Genomic DNA, 19,955 nt, shown 5'->3' with positions numbered 1-19,955 from the left:
GCAGGGTTCCTGGGCTTCTGTTAGAACAGCTGGGCACTGCTCAGTGTAACACAGCCCAAGACACAACAGAGCAGGGGTGGAGAGTACACCCTGGAAATCAGAGAATTAGTCGTGGACTCAAAGCTCAAGAAACAAGTCAGCCAAACCAAAAGCTGGTCCCTCAAATTTAACAAAGAGAAGACAGAAACAATAAAAGTCGAACGGATAACGCAAACAGAGTTCTATGTAGAGTTTTAGGAGAGCACACATGCTGTCACACCTTTAGTCCCAGCACTTGGGAGGCAGAGGCAGGTGGAGAGTGCCAAGTAAACATTGAGACAGCATGGCCCAGACTTCTGGCGTAGGCACCAAGGCCCTGAGGCAGGAGCAGGTTTAGTACAGCGGAGTGATAACAAGAGCTAAGAAAGTTTGGCAGAAACAGATACATGAGTTAATCAGATTGTGAAATCCTCATAAGGACGTTGGATTCAATAGTTAGGAATCTGCCCATGAAAGAATTGATTAGATGCTGTGGAATTTGTAACACAGAGCATCCACCATGGGCAAGCACTTGTGCTAAACATAAGAATAGGAAGATGATGATATGAGAGTACATCATATGTGTGCATATGTGTGCCCAGTATGGTACACAGTGCAGGGATGTCTGAAGTGTGGTGAGGACCATCATGTAAATTCACATATACATGTATACATGTGTACATATACACCTATACATATGCATTTGTGTGCATATAAATTTGCATGATTTGTTTACATATATGTATGCACGAGTGCATGCATATATTCACACATAAAAGTATACATATTTGCCTGCACATACATATATTCTCATGCATATGGACACATATGTATGCATATGTATACTTTTTTGAAACCAGGTCTCATAGCACAGATTAACCTAAAACTCACTGTGTAGCCCAGGATGGCCTTAAACTCATGATCCACCAGCTTTCTGAATGTTGCATTATAGGTGTGCATCAATAGCTATAAGAATGTATGTTAAAGGAAGTTACTTGGGTGCTTTCTAGGGTAGCTTATGTTTTCCTATTAGCCCAAGGAGACTGAAACATTCTTTCTCACCTAGGAGAAGTTACTGCCAAGTGATGTTTCTCGTAGGTGAGCTCATAGGTGAGCTAGACAAGGCGAACACAGGTCTTAAGTCCAGTTAGAGCAGCAACAGCCACTTCACATCCCTGGTCCTACCCGTTGCTTGTCTTTTGCACTTCATACTCTTGGGTTTTTCTGAGCTTGGCTGTTACTCATCTGGCTTTTGGGTGTTTCTGGTGAAGAAAGGATTGACCTGGACAGTTTTCTGCACTCCCTACTAGTTCAGAGATCTCTGCTCTGACATTAAATGTTGACACCAACATCACTGTTCCCACACCTGGACTGTTGCTGAGGAAGACAGAAAATAGGGCTGAGGCTGTTGCTCACGGGAGAGTGCTCGCTCAGCATGCTTGGGGACCTGGGCTTGAACCTCAGCACCACAACATAAACCAAAAAACCCAGTATATTATTGTATGTATTATATATGTGGGGGGTTAGTAGAATGACTTACGGGCTGTGTGGTTCAGCCAGTCCAGGAGTGGTTCAGTCCAGAGGCTGGATGTCTCAGCTGGTCTTCAGCATAGGCTGGAATCCTAAAGAAGTTCTAATGCCAGTGAAGGCAATGCATGGACTTGCCAGCAAGAGCAAGCAGGCAAAGAGAGAAAGCATCCTTCTCCCATGCCCTTTATATAGGCTACCATCAGAAGGTGTGGCCTAGGTCAAAGAGAGTCTTCCCACCTCAAAAGATCCCAATCAAAAGTGGGTATTCCCACCTCAAATGATTTAATTAAGAAAAAAGCCCCTCGCGGGTTTCTCCTGTTCAGACATTTACCCCAGACTATTCTTGTGCCATCCCCAGGTGTCTGTATTGTGTCTTCAGTTTTACAGGGGTATCGGTCCCAAAGGCGAAGAGAAGCGCACAGGGAGAAGCACTAAGCAATGCCTCATACAAATGCTTCCTCCCTTCGCTCTTTGGAACAGGTAATTACTGTGGCAACTACAAACTAATTTGAAGCGTTAGCTGTTAATTAAAACATTGCAGAGGTGTATAGTTGTCTTTTGGTGTAACCAGAGCCTCCATTCAGACTTCATTAATCACTTTCCAGTTAATGTGCTGCGGAAGGTCAAGACAATCGAGACGCACTATCTGCCGAAAGTAAACAAACTCTTTCTCCAGGTAGGACGCTGATCGCCGAGTTGAGGGAGCTGGCTGAGCTCAGATCCTGGCATTGCCTTTGTCATCCATTTCCCCCTGATGATTAAATGTGAAATTGGCCCTGTCACCAGATTGTAAACCAAGCCACAAGCTTTCTTTATTGCTCGAAATGGAACCCAAACTTGCATGGATGAATTAGCGTGCGTCATAATTAAATCATCAGGTCTCCCTTTCAATTCAGTTGGAAATGGGAGACCTTTCTTTGGGGAAAGAGATCGGCTTTCTTGACAGGCTAATGAAGTTGCCAAACTTCCCAATGCGCTGTGTGTATGTTGGGCTCTCGGGTAATCGAGTTCTCATGGCCACAGCTGGTCTCAGAAGGCCATGTGTTGCCCCTTGTCCAGAGAACCAGCACTGCTGTCCCCCAGCTTCAGAGTGTCTGTCATCGTCCTTTAGTCCTTGACTAGTGAAGCTGAAGTCGGAAGCATCTATAGTGTACCAGTGAAAGTAATGTCATCATTTAATCTTACACCTTGAATTATTTATATTTATGTGGGAAATTCCTCACATATATTTTAAAGGACACATAGTCCATCAACTTCTGCAGCCACTGGGGAAAATACAGTATATGCTACAATTAGTATCGCGTAAGTGGACACTGTCGCCACCCACTCACGTCCCGGCCACCAGCCACCTGATGGGAGCGTGTGAAATCCTCCGTGGGGCAGATGCGGTTCTTCCCAGTTCACTATGGGCTTGCAGTTACAGCACCTGCGTGTGTTATGTGTTTCATTTTAAATTTTTATATAAAATAGTTTGTGTCCCAGTAATGGTGAGAATATGTAGCTCATGCCTTGTGAATATAAAAGTGTAAATGTATGCACATTAGATCTTGATAGAAGATGATTTTATTTCTGTAAACCTTAATTTCTTACTTTCTATAAATGAATGAATGAATTCTTGCTTGCTTGCTTGCTTGCTTCCTTTCTTTTTCTTGTGCTGGGGACTCCAACACTGTGTATTATTTATGCTGGGCAAGTAAGTACTCTACCACTGAGCCATAGCTCCAATCCTATTAATATTTCTTAATCTAGATAATGCTATTTCAGAGTCTCTGAGTGTCTTGCTAACTTTTCTATTATGGTGATAAAATACCATGACCAAGGCAGCTTTAAGAAGAAAGTGCTTAATTCATGGCTTCTGATTTCAGAGGGACAGAGTCCATGATGGCGAAGCAAAGGTGTGACAGGAACAGCTGAGCTTACATCTTGATCTGCAGTTTGGAAGCAGATAGAGAGACTCTAGAATCCTCAAAGCCTGCCCCAGTGAGGCACTCTTCCAACAAAGCCACACTTCCCACTCCTTCCTAAACAGCTTCTCCAACTGAAAACATTGAAACATTTGAGCCTTTGGGAGCCCTTCTCATTGGACACCACACTGAGCCTGCGTCTCTATTTAAGGAAAAAATGAGGCATATGCTCAAGCCTCATAACTGTATTTCCTATGAAAAATGGTACAAAAAACCATAGTCAGAACTCATCCCATGATTGGTGATTATTTTGATAAAATACTATGATATGATGTCTCTACTTATGGACCTTAAAGAAAAGTAAAAACCTTCATTTTGCTGCTTGTACATGACTTCAAACACACAATGACAACAAGGGACCTAGGGCCAGAAAACCTGAGTTTTAAGGTCTAGTTCTGCTGCTGCACACTTGGGTGTTGGACAAACTGCTTAACTTCCCCATGCTTCAGAACTCTAAGAGGAGAGTAATAAGAACAGCGTGACTTTCGAGCAATATTTTAAGATACATAATCACTTCATAAGCCATTTAGCATCACATAAATATATGTTGTTTTTGTGGCCATTTGCCTTGAAGGTACCAGGTCTGTCCCCCATTGTTGCAGAAACGTTTGAGTTGATGCTATGTCCTTAGCCATTCTGTAGGTTACCTAATGATATCAAGTAACTTTGTTTTCTTTTCTTCCTATAGAGCATATCATGTCCCAAGTGGGAAAATTTTAGCTGTAAAGGTAAGCATTGGGTATATTTTATACAAATTTGTATGTGTCTGAGTGTGAGTGTGAGTGTGTGTGTGTGTGTGAATACATGTGATTGTGGGTGTGGTCCATGTGACATGGGCACACATAGAAATCAGAGGAGGATGCTGGGTGACCTGCTCTATTAGTCTCTCTCACTTAGCCTGGAGCTAGGCTGGTCCTCCCATCTCCTCCTCCCGTCTCCTCCTCCCACGGTGCTGGACTTAGAGCATGCAGCCAAGACTGGCATCGTACGTGGGTGCTGAAGTTGTGCAACAAGTCCTCCTGCCTGCAGAACCATCTCAGCTCTGTGTTGTGAAATGTTTGGTGCTCACTGATTTCCTTTCCCTCTCAGCCTAAGTCGCTGGTGTACAAACTCTCTTTTCATCAGGAGGCTTTTTACTGACACGCCATTCAGACCCTCATGCAGTCTGGCAGTGACCTGCCTTTACAGACACACTTTCTGCTTCATGGGTCAGCTAATGACTCTTTGCCACACCTTGTCTCTGGTCTCTGGGCATTTAGTAATGGAAAGTTTTTGTTTTTGAATAGCTGCTGGGTGCTGGGTATCACAGTATGTGTTTTAAAGTTACATTTAATCCTTAAAACGCTGAGCTAATTCTAACCATTTTTAGATTTGAAGAAAGTGGGACTCATAGGGTTGATTTGTGCAAGGTTGTTTGAGAGGCATGGTGAGGATTTAAAGGATGTCCGTCCGCCTCTAAAGCTAACATCCTCCAGGTGCTGTGCAGTGTTTGTCCAAATGACTGCTTTTCAACCCTCTGCTGTCTACCCAGCCTTTCAAAATTCATCTCCAAGATGCCCTTGTAACTCCATCCGCAGTAAGCAATTGGTCTCTTGCCCAAACACTTCAGTTTGTATTTCTGTGTCTTATATCTTAAGGAAACTAAGGATTTGCACAATGGTTATTCCATTTTTATTAAAGTTAAACTAAGGCTCAGCTCTGGATTCTAGTACATTCCAAGGTTCCCTTAATGTCTCACACCTAGTTCAGCACCTACATCATCGTGAGGTCTAGTTTTAGTAACAGATAACGTGTGTGGCGAGGCCCAGCAGACTCTCTCAGGATGCCTTTGAAACTCCAAACAAATTATAGCTATGTAGGTGAGCTTAGGAGGCACCATTGAGGTCATTGTAGGCCTCAATTTTACACGACGGTCCCGAGAGTTCCTGGAGTAGGGGTGTGGGGATAAGCTGTTTCCCAGCCTTTCCCTCTGTTAACCTACATTGAACCATCTTCTGTGTCTCCCTTGAGCTCTCATTTGATGAGAGCATCCCATTAACTGAGCAGTGTTTTCCTGTCTAAGTCTTAGATTATTATTCTGCTTTTGTATGTAAAGACAGTCAAATCTCAGTTTAATTATTCCAAGAGAAGGAGAGAGCATCACTACAAATGATCCAGAACCCTTGGTCTTGTAAAAACATAAAATTTTCATATTCCATATATTTTAAGTTATGTTTAGGGTAGGCTAATATTAAGATTCATGGGTACAGTTATCTAATTGGGTGTGGCAAATGACCAGCAGCTGTTCAGAAAAGGACTAAAGGTCACTTAAGAATATACTTATTTACAGGCTGGAGAGTTGGCTCAGTGGATAAGAGCACTGGCTGCTCTTCCAGGGGACCCAGGTTCAACTCCAGCACCCACATGGTGGCTCACAACTGTCTGTGACTCTGGTTTCAAAGGATCCAACTCCCTGATGCTGGTATAAATAAATGCAGGCCAAACAATCAATGCACATAAAATTTTTTAAAAAAAGGAATATACTTTACAAAATAACTGTTAGTTAGATTTTCACTATATGCGAATAGCTGGAGTTTACAAATAAGCTGCTCACTGGGCTGGACCTTTGAACTGGGCTTTCTAGCAGGACCTGTATTCTGCAAACTGAATCAAATAGTGATTAATTTTTGTGTATAGACTTGATCTTGATAACCAAAGCAAAAATCATATAGATTATAGAATGGTTATAGTTGGAGAAAATGTACCATTTCTTCACAGCCTGAGTGGTGCATTAATTCTTAGAAATTTATTATTTAGTTTCCAAATATTGGAAGGCTTCCAAGTATTTTTCAGTTATTGACTTCAATTTAATTCCAATGTGGTCTAAGAACATATTGTATAATTGGAATTATTCTAAATTAATTTGGCTCAAAATATGGTCTTTGCTTGTGAATCTTCCTTGTGCACATAAAAAGAATATACAATCTGAAGAAAATGAATTGTTGTATAAACCTTTGTTAGATCAAGTTGACTTTAGTTTTAATATCTTTCATATCTGAACTGAATTTTTTCTACTTATTCTATCAATTACTGAAAAAAGAGTGTTAACATTTTCAACAACAGTTGGACTTTGGTCTGGTTCTTTTTTCTTAAATTTCCGCTGCTCTCTGTTATCATTTTTGAAGATGTGCTATTAGTTTCGGTAGGATTCTTATCACTTGGATAAACTGGCCTCTTTATCGTAATGCAGTGACTGTTTTGTTCATGGCCATCTGTGCTTTGAAACTATATTGGCTAATATAGACCTAGTCACAGCAGCAACTACATTTCTGCTAATGTTGGTTGGCCTTTCAGTTGAACCTAGCGCGTCTCTGTATAGGAAATAAATTTCTCTTAGACAGCGTGTAGTTGGATCTTATAATCTAGTCTGATGATCTCTGCTTTTTTAATTAGAGTGTTGGAACCACTTATATTTTCTGTGATATGATTGGATTTATATCTCTTGTTCTGTTTATTGTTTTCCATTTCTCCTGGTTGTGTACCCACTCTCCCTCCACTGTTTTTGATGGTTCTCTAGAGTTTATAGCATCCATCTTTAGTCTTCATATAAGGCCCTTCATCAGTGCTCTGTTGCTGTGAAGAGACACCATGACCAAGGCAAGTCTTATCAGAGGAAGTGTTAATTGGGGCATGCTTACAGTTTCAGAGGGTTAGTCCATAACCATCACTAGATATAGGATCTAGACTGACTGGCTTTCTTTTTGAATTTTAAAGATCTTGTTCCAATGTTGATTTTATATTTTCCAGCCGTGTGCTGATTATCCTGTATGTTCATTATTTTTCTGTTTGTTCCCTCCCCTGGCTTCTCTGGCTTTTGTTCAGTTTTTTTTTTTCTTTGTGACAGGTTATGGTTACAGTTTACAATACACGGTTATGCTGGGCTTGAGTATGATTTTTTTTAATTCAGTATGCTTGAGGTTTGTTGAAGTTCTCAAATATGTGTGATTTCAGCTTTCATCAAATTTGGAACACCTTTACTTTTATCAAATCATGCTCCCGCATTGAGAACTTTGCCTACATGTTCACTTCATGATAGTCTTTTACCTGTTTTAGTTTTGAAATATTTCTCCTCTGGAATCTTCAAGTACACTGGCCTTTTCCTCCTCATTGTCTAAGTGCTATTTCTCCTGCTCAGTGTATGTTTTATTTTTAATTTCAAATACTCTTTTTATATCCCTAGAAGTGTAAGTATGCCTTTTTGCTTTAAGAACATTTTCCATGTTGTTCTTTGATGTGCCCAACCTTTTTTTAAAACCTTCTAGAGTATGTGGAATAATTATGACAACTGTGCTCGATAGTTTTATGTCAACTTGACACAAGCTTAATGTAGATGGAGATGGTGCTTTCATTTCCCAGCCTCCCAGACCCGAATAATCACAAGAAACTATATTAATTACAGCACTGTTAGGCCTAATAGCACAGGCTTATTATTAACTGGCTCTTCCAACTTAAATTAACCCATAATTCTTGTCTATGTTTAGCCATGTGGCTTGGTACCTTTTCTCAGTGCAGCATTCTCATCTTGCTTCCTCTGCATCTGGGTGGCTACTGCAGACTGAGCCTTTCCTCTTCCCAGAATTCTCCTAGTCTGGTTTCCCTGCCTATACTTCCTGCCTGGCTAATGACCAATCAGCGTTTTATTAAACCAATATGAGTGACAAATCTTTACAGGGTACAGGAGCATTTTCCCACATCACCTTAAGTTACCTGAGAGGAGAGAAACTCAATTTAAAAAATACCCAGCTTCTGAACAATTCTCTTGGGAAATAGAAGTTTCAACTTATTGATGACCTATGCTGATAAATATTTTGCATATGTTATCTTCATTTATGACCTTTGCTGCTATTACTGCTTCTCATTTGGCAGACGTAGAACCTGAGACACAGAGCAGTTAAACAACTTGCCCAAGGTCCTATACCTAGAGAGCCCCGAGGCCAAGATGCAAACCCTTGCCTTTGCTGATCTCCACCCCTAGGTGCAGTTCCCAGCACCGTTCCCCTCTCTAAAGTAGGCTCCGTGTCATTTTTCCACTGATTTCTTTTCTCACTGCTGGGACAAATGCCTGGCAGAAGCAGTTTAGGGAAGGGAGGGTTGATTTTGCCACACAGTTGGAGAGGGTAGCCATCATGGCAGCAGGAGTGTGCAAGGTAGCTGGCTACTCTGTGTCTGTGTCAGAAAGAGACGAAAACCAGTGCTCTTTTCTTCTGTTTGTTCCAGGACCCCAGCCCACGGTGATGCTGCTCACATTCAGGATGGGGCTCCCTTCTTAGTTAACCCAATTCAACTCCTCCACAGACATGCCCAAAGCTTGTCTCCTAGGAGATTCTGGACCTGTTAGATCAATCAATATAAAATAATCAATACCAACCACCATACAGCCCAGACACACTGAAAACACTCTTGGATGGGAGGTGGAACCCTCCACAATGCATCTTTTATAGCTTGTTCTTACGTTTTCTGATCTCTGTGCCTTTTGTTTTGTTTTACTTGAACTTGTGCCCTCATCTGAACCTAGGATGTTTTTTTTTTTTTCTCATTTCAACAAGTTAATTCATGTGCGCCTCTCTAATTAGAATGCCTTCATCCGTGTCTTCAACTATTAGAACCCTTAACAACCTTCAAGGGCCTGCTCTTTGATTCTGTCACATGTTTGCATCTGTCAGCCACTTTCCGGAATTCTCGGCATGTAATTCCTAAAGGTGGCCACATGCCACCTTGCACATGGCTGCTGGTGTCATGGCCATTTTCTCTAATGTATTGAAATCTTTTAAACGTGGAGAACAGAACTGAGTGTTTTGTTGCCTTCCCTACAGGGCCTGGCACTACATGTAGCGAGTGTAGAAACACATAAGTTACTGACTGAATACAGTTTTGTTGTTTAATTTAGTCATTTATGTTTTTGTTGTTTCAGTATTTATCTTTTGAAGTAACATACTGAAAACAGGTTTAGCAACATACAGAATACCCGCTAGTGTTCTTTGTATGGAGACCATTGCTCTCCCCCAGAATATTTCTTAGCTCCTTTTGTTATATTAAAGGGTGAAATGGAAGGTTAAGAGTTAGAGGCACATTTGATCTTTTCTTGACCCTCTCCCGACTTTTGTGTGACTTGAAGCGTGTCCCTTGACCCTCCCAGTGACCCCAGTTGCCTGGTGTCACAGAGGAACTGTACAGAGCAGCAAATCATGGCCCCTGTCCGGGTGGAGTCACCTGCAGGGCTCTGCTGCCTGCATGGAGCCATGGGGGTTTCATTTCCCAGCTCGCGTCAGTTGGCCACACTTTGGATGTCTGTGGGATCAGTTAGAGGGGAGCCTGGCTGGTAGCACTCCCAGTTAGTATGCATTCGTCATCGAGTCCTGCTCTTTAAAGACAAGCAGCACACTGCAGCATTTCCTTCCCCGGGCTTGAGATGTGACGAGAGAACTTTCCAGGTATTTTTTTTAAAAAGCTAATTTTGGGAAAAATAAGAAGTTCTCTATACCATGAAATTTAGATTTTTTTTTCTGCTTCACAGAGCACTTTTAGAAAATGATGTTAACTACACGTCAGAAATAACTGATTATTACCTGCAAACTCGCTGAAACGCGTTCGACCAGCTTTTGTTTGTTTGGTATCCGTAGCAAGACCATTGCAAATAAGTAGAGCAGAAAACAAACACAAATACTGTTAGCCATCCAGCAAGAAGAACCTTTTCTGCCACTAATGCCTCCTATAAAGTCTTTCCAATAGTAATGCTTGGGGAATTTACTGGATTCCCCAGGATTATTTGTTTTCTGATTGGGAAAAGAATCCATCTAACGGGATTTCTTAGCCTTGTATGCAGCATGCGTTGATTATCATTCCCGGAGTGCTTTGGGTTTCTGCAGCCTTTAAAACAGCATTTAAATGGACCATTTGATTAATCATTTGTATCCTGGCTGTAATCCTCCCAAATTTCCTTTCTGAGTTGTACATACTGTAAAAGACAATTATGTTGCCACAGATTAAATAAGTGAATTAAAACAGAATAGCGGCCTAATTTGACCTGTGATTTTGTTCTCCCTGCCTTTAGTGGAGCGCATGCCACTCCAGCAAATAAATGAAGTCATCCATGACAGCTCGTGATGAATTGCCGTATTTATACTGTATATTTTAATAGTCTCACACTAATTTAAATTGAGCACAGAGTAAATTATAATTCAGTCAGTTGACTGCTTGTATTTAACTTGACAGCGCATCCTCGTGTGTCCTGGAGGTGTTAGCAGAGGGAGAGCGGTGGGAAGGCAGGCAGGTACCTCCGCGCAGGCTGAAGCCTTTCTCTGGGAGCTGCTTCCAGCTCCTCCTCTTCAGTCAGAAGCACTTGGCTCAGCTTGAGGAGTGAAGACTCGGGCGGTCCGCAGTGACCTCAGAGTTCAAAGGGAAAATCCAGTCACTGCTTTCCTCACTGCCTTCAGAGGAAGGACTGGCCTGTTCATTTTTAGCAGTTTTGAAGCTCACTGGCAAGGATGCCCAGGGGAGGGAGTTAACCTTTCACCAAGTACCAGACTCCTGGAAAACAGAGCCTCGATGTGCTCTGTGGTGGCATGGGGATGACTTCCCTTCTCAGATTTGCAAAATGACCTGATTTGCTTTTTGGGGTCATGGAAGAGAGCTCCAAACCGATTAGAGCAGTGGACCAGCTCCACGAATACAATAGTCCCCACCCCAGGCTTGGTCAGTGCGGCACTTTGATGTCCGCATCTTTGGTTTTTGGTTTAGTTGCAGACATCACATGATCCAGTCCCTTCGTGTCTAATAATAGCACATCTGGAGACTGTCCTTGAGGAACACTTTAATTAAGGCCCCTTCTCAGTGACCGGGTGATACTGTGAGCCCTGGTGCTGGGCGCTGAGGAATAAAGAACGCTCAGACCCCCTTGCCCTTGAAGCATCTGGCACCCTGCGCTGGAAGCCGAGTGCGGTAAAGATGAGGAAGGGTCAAGCCAGAGATGAGTTCTGATGAAGGGCTTTGAGGTGGGTGTGTGGAGGTGGTGAGGCATTCAAGCTGGCTCTAAAAGGTCAAACTAGCTTTTGTACTCAGTGACTGGAGTGGAGAGAGGAAACACTGGTAAGGCGGTGTGGGTGGCAGGAAGGCAGCTGTGTAGGAAGAGTGAGGGAAGGGGTTCGCTTGAGACATGACCTCTTGGTGCTATGGAGTTACATCTTACTTCCAGGTGATGGAAACTCATGCAAGGCTCCCAATCGAGGAAGAGAAAAGGTCTCCGTAGATTGGGATTAATTTCACAGTGTTGGCTAGTGGTCTGCGTTGGTAGAAAAGGCAGTGCCCACCCCCACCCCACCCCACACACCTTTCTTTCTTACTTAAATGGGTGTCCGCACTAAGAATATACACAATGTGCATATTAACCGGAGATGGTGGTTGAGCTGGGGTGTGGCTCTGTGGTGGAGCGCTCGACCAGCATCTGTGAGAAGGCTGAGCTCCAGCCCCAGTGCACACACCTGCTGAGGAATGAGGAGAGTCTCAGTTAAACTAGAGCACCTCCTAGGCAAGTTTAGGTCCACACACATGGATATTTCTGTGTCATAAAATCCACATTAGTGGCTGATACTTAAGGAAAACCACAACACTTCAGGGGGCCCTGGCAAATCGTGGGAGTCAGATGACCTGTGACCCTGTCCAGCTCTCAACTGTCAGCATTTGTAAAGAAGCATTACCCACATGGGAGGAAGTAAGGTGGCAGGACTTTTAAACTCCCATTTTTTTTTATTTCTAAAAATCCCATTTTAAAATGTTATTTTATTTACCACCCCTCTGCTTATCTTTGAGTCTGTGGCTCACAGGGCTCTTCTCTTTTAATGATCTTCTTCTGAAAATAGCCAGTGTGGCTAAAATAGGGCACATAAATTGAGTGTTATAACTTAACTGACTTTTAAAGCCATTAATGCTGACCTCTGAGACCTGGTTTCTTCCACGGTACCATCAATCACTTCTGTACGCCTCCTCCTATACAAAGGCTTAGGCAGATAGAGAGACAGTGTCTTGGTGCTGGGAACTATAATTGGGAGTGGGGGGTGTTACATAAATAAACTACCACATTTCTTTAGGTTTTGTGTTCCGCATGCTGTGTAAATAAAGGTGGACATGTGCTGATGCTGTCGTGTGTCTGTGATGCTGCCGTGTGTCTGTACTCAGGATATTCTCTAGACATCACACTGGTGCTGATGCTGCCGTGTGTGTGTACTCAGGTTATTCTGTAGGCATCACACTGGTGCTGATGCTGCTGTCTGTCTGTACTCAGGTTATTCTGTAGGCATCACTCTGGTGCTGATACTGCTGTCTGTCTGTACTCAGGTTATTCTGTAGACATCACTCTGGTGCTGATACTGCTGTCTGTCTGTACTCAGGTTATTCTGTTAGACATTACACTGGAGCTACAGAAGCAGATCATGTCTGAGTTGGAAATTCTTTATAAGGTAATTTTTTTTCTTGGTCACTTTTATCTATAAACATGTTTATGTGTCAGCTCCAGGTTTTAAACCACTTTTGTCTTGTTTTTGTTGCAGTGTGACTCATCATATATCATAGGATTTTACGGGGCATTTTTTGTAGAAAACAGGATTTCAATTTGTACAGAATTCATGGATGGTAAGTTCTCCTTTTAAACTATATTCAAAATGGCATTTGGAATCAGTTGCCTTAAACTTGGTTTTGATATAGACGTCAAGTAAATTTTAGGATGATTGAAGTGTGTTAATTATTGTTTTCTTTACACTAGCAAGTCCCTTCCTGTAAAAAGGTTCCTGGTGTTAAATATTTGTAGCTGGGTTGTAATTTCAAGACTGCAAGTTGGTTTCCTTTTACTAAAAACAGACGACACGCAGGTCCAGTCGGCACGTGGTCCTCGCTGCTTCTGTGCAGCATGCCTTGCCGGGGAACAGATGTTCTGTTCTTTTAATGTTTCAGTCGCCAAAACAGATTTTCTTCTAAAGAAATCTATTAACCCAATGTCCTGTGTCTTTCAGAAAGAAATAGGTTCTTAATTGCTAGACAAGAAATTGTTTTTCAACACAGCTGTTTAGCTGAGATGCATTTGGCTCTCTTTGGACTTCAGTCCTGCCCTCCCTGCTCTCTGTTCACTGCTATCGGTAGCTCTTCCTTGATCTAAATATTGTGACAGAGTACAGACTTCTGGGAATCCTGTCATTATTATTGGCTGTCCACATTAAATCTGGGCACATTTTCACCTTTTCCAAGGTCAGCTTTTAAGTTTCTAGCCTCTGTTAAAATGCAACCTACATGCCCTTCTACTTCCTAGGTCCACATACCGTACATAGACAGACCATATACACCCAAATATACTACATATACAAACAAACACACTGCATACACACACATATACATACATGCCACACATACATACACCACACATACCCACAGATAAACACTGTACATACACACATATACAAACTACACATGCAAACATATACACACATGAGCAATTGCGTTCACCTATCTTCTTCTTTAGTTCACACACCACACACATACACCATGCATACACAATTACCACACATATACACCACGCTACACACATGACATATATACCACAAATACACACAAATGATTGTACCTTTCTATCTTGTTAGGTATGCACACCATCCACACTGCACATATACACCACATACACACACGCAAGTACAAACACTGCACATACACACCACACACATATACTCCCCCCCCCATAGCACATACACAGGCACACTTTCCTACTTTTTTAGGTAAACACACATTGCCCCACACATACACACATGCACACCATACATACACATACATACACACCCACATATACACAGATGCACACAGGTACATACACTCACTCAGGTGTACACAAACACACAAGCACTCTTGTGGGTATTTTTGGTATGATACCAAATCATATAACCATATAGGTAGTGTGAGTGGACACATTGATTAGAAAGCATTGGTTCATAATCCCATTACAGACCACTCTTTGAACTTTTACCATTTGAGGTCTGCATAATGTTTCAGTTACATTAAAATACTTTTTATTTGCCGGGTATTGGTGACTCACGCCTTTAATCCTAGCACTCAGGAGGCAAAATCAGGTGGATCTCTGAGTTTGAGGCCAGCCTGGTCTACAGAGTGAATTCCAGGACAGCCACGGCCTCACAGAGAAATCTCGTCTCAAAAAGCAAAAACAAAACAAAACACTTTTTATTTATTATTCATATGCCATAAAATTCACCTTTTTGAAACCTACAACTTATTATTGTCTAATTTCAAAACATTCTAAAGAGAAATCCCCAGCCAACTTAAGTTGTTCATCTCATCCCTTCCATCCCCCACTCCCCCCGGCAATCGTAGGTCTCCTTCCTTCCCCTGTGGATGTGCCTGTTCTGGATACTGCACATTGTTTGTCACCAGGATCCTATAGTCTGCAGCCTTTGTGCCTGGCGTCTCTTGCTTAGTATACCGTTTCCAAGTTCATCCATAACGTGGCTGCAGCAATCCACCATCCCTTTTCACGGCTGAAGAGTATTTCATTGAGTGGCTGTACAGCATTGGTTTTTCTTTAATTGATAGTCACTTAGGATATTTCCACTTTTTACATATAAAAAGTATTTTTATCACATGTCTGTGTGTGTGAATGCATGCACACACAATATGCTTGTGTGCTTCTGCTTGCTCTTGGAGGTCAAAGGACAGCTTATGGGGGCTGACTCTTCCCTTCCACCTTGTGGGTCCCGGGGATCACATTCAGGTCATCAGGCCTGCTGGTAGCAAAGTTATCAGATCCTGTGGCAACTCCTAAGTTTTGAGGAACTTTTAGTTGTTCTAGTCTGTCAGTGTTCAGATCATTTGCAGTTACTTGTAATTACTAAAAAAATATTGCAACTCAACAATAAAAACACAAGTCACTCGCTTAAAAACAGACAATGGAGTTGAATGTGAATTTCTTAAAGGAAGATGTACAATGGCCAACAGCCACATGAGATGTCTACAACAGTGATTGTTAAGGAAACCTAAATCAAAACTAAGTACATGTTCACATCTGAGACTGTGCATACATACAAAACAAAATCAACCACATGATAATAAGTATCGGCAAAGGCATAGGGAAGGAGGAATCCTCAGACAACATTTGTGCGAATCTGAAATGGTGTAAAATAGACTAGAACAGCTTGGCATTTCCTTACAAGTTAAACAGAGTTATCACGGGACCTAGCAAGTCAACCGCTACAGAAGCCCAGGAGAACTGACTAGCATACAAACCCAGTAGCCTGCTGCAGTGTGACAACAGCCGTGTTGCTCACAAGTGACCAAGAGTGGAAACATCCCCAGCCATCAAGATGGCTCAGCGGGTAGAGATGCTCGCCCTATATTGCGTTTCTCATATGCCATCTCATGCTATTGGTCCTGTGTCTTTCAGTTACTGTACATTTAACCTCACAAGTTCCTGTTCTGTTCATGTCATTTCTAAGCATTAATAGTCTGTTTTGGGCAGAAAGGGCTAGCATCCTGCCTCTCGTTCGGTTTCTAATCATGGCTGTACAATAGGGTGATTTGAAGGTTAGCATATAGTCTTCTGGTCATGTACAACACAAGGCACACAAAACCATCACTCTGTGTATCACCCTCCAGCTTTCATTCCCTCCTGTGCAGTCCAGTTTCTTGACATCTTCCTCTCTGGTTTATTTTTATCTCATGATGTGATTTATATGCAATATTTACTAAGCATTTTCTTTCAGATGCCATTGTAAACCTGTGGACTCCACAGTGACCAAGACTGAGCCCTTGTCCTCACAGGACATGTATTCTAGTGTGACCTTGTCCTTGCAGGGTGTATTCTAGGACATACAGTATATTCTCAGGAAGGAATAAGCCGTGAGAGCATAAGGCAGGATGGGCGGGCTAATAGCACACACAGGTGCCGAGTGGGCATCAGAGACAGAAGTGACAACGAGCAGGAGCCCTACTGAGCTAGTCAAGGCTCAGCGCTGGGATGCTCTTACCAGCAGAGAGAGCAGCACGTGTTAGTGCTCCCAGATGAACACAAGACCACCGTGGTAGCCAGAGTGATGTTGTGAGGACCAGAGGCTGGCCAGGAGGCCTGAATGGTCAGAGCATAGACCAAGCAAGACCTCGTGGGCCTCAGAAGCTCTAGCAAGGAGTTTAGGGTGGAGGCTGAATTTATTAGGAAGACATTGGGAAGTTATTTAAGGAGAAGAATGTAACCTATTTTTATACTCAGTCCAAACAAAATCAACTCAGAAATGTCCTCCTGGAAGATCTCAGAGTATGGACATGTTTGAGTTATCACCATGGGAATAAATTGTGCTCCCCTTCCCCAAAAAAGCCTACATTACAAAGAAGGAAAGGGCTTTTATATTTTCAGCCAGGAGAAACTTAAAAGAGACCTTGTGTTAATTTTTTAAATTGTTTTTTATTGAGCTATACATTTTTCTCCACTCCTTTCCCTTCCTCCCCTCTCCCCTTCTATCCTGCTCCATGACCCCCATGCTCCCAATATATATTAATTTTTTTTTTTTTTTTTTTTTTTTTTGCTGTTAGAGCAGTCCTCCTCTGGCTTACCATGTGGGCGGTGGCATGCAGTACAGTAGGTGGTTGTGATGGGTGGGGGCGGCCAGGGAAAACAGAGGTGACACTCACAGGGAGCAAGCCTGTGACCTGAATAAGGAGCTAAAAGTTCCAACGCTGGAACCAAAAGGGGTTGCCTAACCTGGACCTATAGATCAGTGGAGGAGCCCTTGCTTCAGTGTCTGAGATCCCAGGTCCCAGTTCAGTGAAAAAACAGTCTTGAATAACAAATCTCAGGCCACACGAAACTGTCAGTGTGTGTCGTCATACCACTCTGTGGAGAGGTAAGACTCATCTAAACATCTGACCCCACTGCCATGTGTTGTTGGGAGAGAGGGTAGTGGGTTTGTTTGATGATGTTCAGAGGCTTGCTCGGGTCTGCTGTGAGCTCTGCCATCCGCTGACCCGTGAGTGTGGTTGTCACATTGGCATTTATGGGACTCAGTTGCAAGTAAAGTCAAATAAGGTTGGCAGCTTCGCCATTAGCACTCCTGGCCCTCACATCTCTGCTGTGCTGAGTCAGAGAGTTGCCTTCTGGAGCAGTGTAGAGAATAGAACCGGTGTGAGAGCAAGTGAGAACTCACCCAACCCTCTGCCGGTGAGCCTGTGGAGAGGGTGCCCACTACCGGACCCTCTGCCAGAGAGCCTGCAGAGAGGGTGCCCACTACCGGACCCTCTGTCATAGAGTCTGCAGAGAGGGTGTCCACTACCAGACCCTCTGCCGGAGAGCCTCAGAATCTCTTGGAATCTCAGGCTGTCTCGACCCAGTGCATCTACAGTGGCATTTCCACCTTAGTTTACCTCTGTGAGTGTGGGTGGGGTGGGATACAGCGACGACACAGAGCCAGCTACATGAAGACCTGTGCACGTGGGCGGCTGAGCACTACAGGGGTGTTCCTGGGTGCCAGGGAGATTCCTCTTCCCTTACTCTGTTGATAATGGTTGCCGTGTCACCTTTGACTTCCAGTTGAGCTTGGTGAGACCACTGTCTGTGCTCCTTCCAGCCTCTTCTGTAACTCGTGTAGAACTAAATCCCCTCCCTGTTGGTGCATGTGAGTGTTGAGTCCATTGGCTTCCCTAAGAGCTGCTCTAGTAAGCTGCTGTTGTCATTTTCCCAGATCCCACACGTGAAGCTTTTCATCTTGAGCTTACTCATCCGTGCCCCTACCAATTTACCTGAAAAATCAGTGGGCGCACGGCTGCTTTCACTTTTAGTGCATCTAGAATAAAAATGTTGTTTTAGTAAATAAGGATGTTTCCGCTCATTGCATGAGTGTCTTGTTTGGTTTGTTCGCCTCACCCCAGTAGCACTGAGAGGCACGGCACAAAGTTAGTTATACCCCGGCTAGTCAGCCTGTGCTCAGAGCCCGGGAGCGGCAAGCAGAAGTTACCTCACGGAGTGATCATTTTCCTACACCTGCTGTCATCATACGTAGGAAGCTGTAGCTCTGTGTTACGTGGACCGTTTGGAACAGAATGGTAGCTTTAGGGAACGTGGCACACTTAACAGCCTCTTTGCACAGAACATGTCCTTAACTGCATTTCGGAAGAGTGACAGGTTTCATTTCAAACCTTATTAGGTGTTTTTTAAGTCATCAGTAGTCACATCATAAATATGAAATTTTAGCCTTGACAGAAAAAAAAAGTTACTTCCCAAATATCCTGGGTACTCTGTTTATAGCCATGAAAGACTGCATCTCAGTTTGACTCTTGAGGGGATATTATGTGTTATTAGCTTAGTTTTCATCATATTGTTAGCGAGTGAAGTACTCCTCCCTGCAGAATATGTAAGTCATGTTGTTGAGAGGCCATGTCCTCTCAACATTATCGCCAGTCCTGGTCATACTTCCCCACGAGTTGGGCTCTCAAAACAGCCGACTCAGGAATTGCACAGTGACTGGTGAATCCAGGACTGTGGTGATTCTGTGACTTTGGTGAATCCAGGACTGTGGTGATTCTGTGACTTTGGTGAATCCAGGACTGTGGTGACTCCGGGACTGTGGTGACTCCGGGACTGTGGTGACTCTGGGACTGTGGTGATTTCAGGACTGTGGTGACTCCGGGACTGTGGTGATTTCGGGACTGTGGTGACTCCGGGACTGTGGTGATTTTGGGACTGTGGTGACTCCGGGACTGTGGTGATTTTGGGACTGTGGTGATTCCGGGACTGTGGTGATTCCGGGCACAGTGATGCTGTTGCTGCAGGTGGCATAAAGTCCCAGTTGCCCTTTTTGGCTAGATCTGTAGAATAGAAACTATCATGAAGCTGGGTAAGAATGAGACCCAAATCCTCTGCCATTTTCAGTCTAAGGATGACTAGCCAGGCATGGTGGCACACGCTGATTGGAGGCAGAGGCAGGTGAAGCTCTGACTGTAAGGCCAGCCTGGTCTACAGAATGAGTTCCAGATCCACCAGGACTGCATAGTGAGACGCTGTCTCAAGTCAAAAGCATACAAACAGAAAATCAACAAGGACTGAACCTCAGAGCACTCATCTAGTTGGCCGGTCTCCTGCTTCTGAGGGCTCTGCTGTGTCGTTTACTTCTCTGCCGACCCCTCTCAGAGCACGGGAAGCACAGCAGGACGAATCCGTCTAGTGGTTTTCAGTTTTGGAAAATGTCAAAGGTGATTTAGCACAAGTTGAAGTTGACAGATAAAGCAGTATAGCAGTGAGTCACAGTTTATTAAAAATAGAGAATCCGCGAGATGGTGCTGCGGGTCAGGTCACCTGCAAGCCAAGCCCAATGACCTCAGCTCAGCCCCAGCATCACACGGTGGGAGGAGAAAATAAGCTCTCAGAAGTTGACC

At 43.4% G+C, this 19,955-nt stretch overlaps 1 protein-coding gene across 7 annotated transcripts in view; it reads left to right on the top strand.

The window, feature by feature from the left end:
* Positions 1-19,955, top strand: part of Map2k5 (mitogen-activated protein kinase kinase 5) — a 226,115-nt gene that overhangs the window by 72,712 nt on the left and 133,448 nt on the right. For all 7 annotated transcript variants that reach the window (XM_050151791.1, XM_050151789.1, XM_050151790.1 and 4 more), the window contains 3 exons: positions 4,201-4,240; positions 12,935-13,003; positions 13,094-13,175. In XM_050151791.1, coding sequence (XP_050007748.1) covers positions 4,201-4,240; positions 12,935-13,003; positions 13,094-13,175 — 191 coding nt within the window. The remainder of the gene's footprint in view (positions 1-4,200; positions 4,241-12,934; positions 13,004-13,093; positions 13,176-19,955) is intronic.

Source organism: Alexandromys fortis, unplaced genomic scaffold (assembly GCF_014885135.2).
Source record: "Alexandromys fortis isolate MF-2015 unplaced genomic scaffold, M_Fortis_MF-2015_v1.1 scaffold_70, whole genome shotgun sequence".
NCBI classification, from domain to species: Eukaryota; Metazoa; Chordata; class Mammalia; order Rodentia; family Cricetidae; genus Alexandromys; species Alexandromys fortis.
The sequence above is the reverse complement of the archived record's forward strand: the minus strand, read 5'-3'. Positions and strand labels throughout refer to the sequence as shown.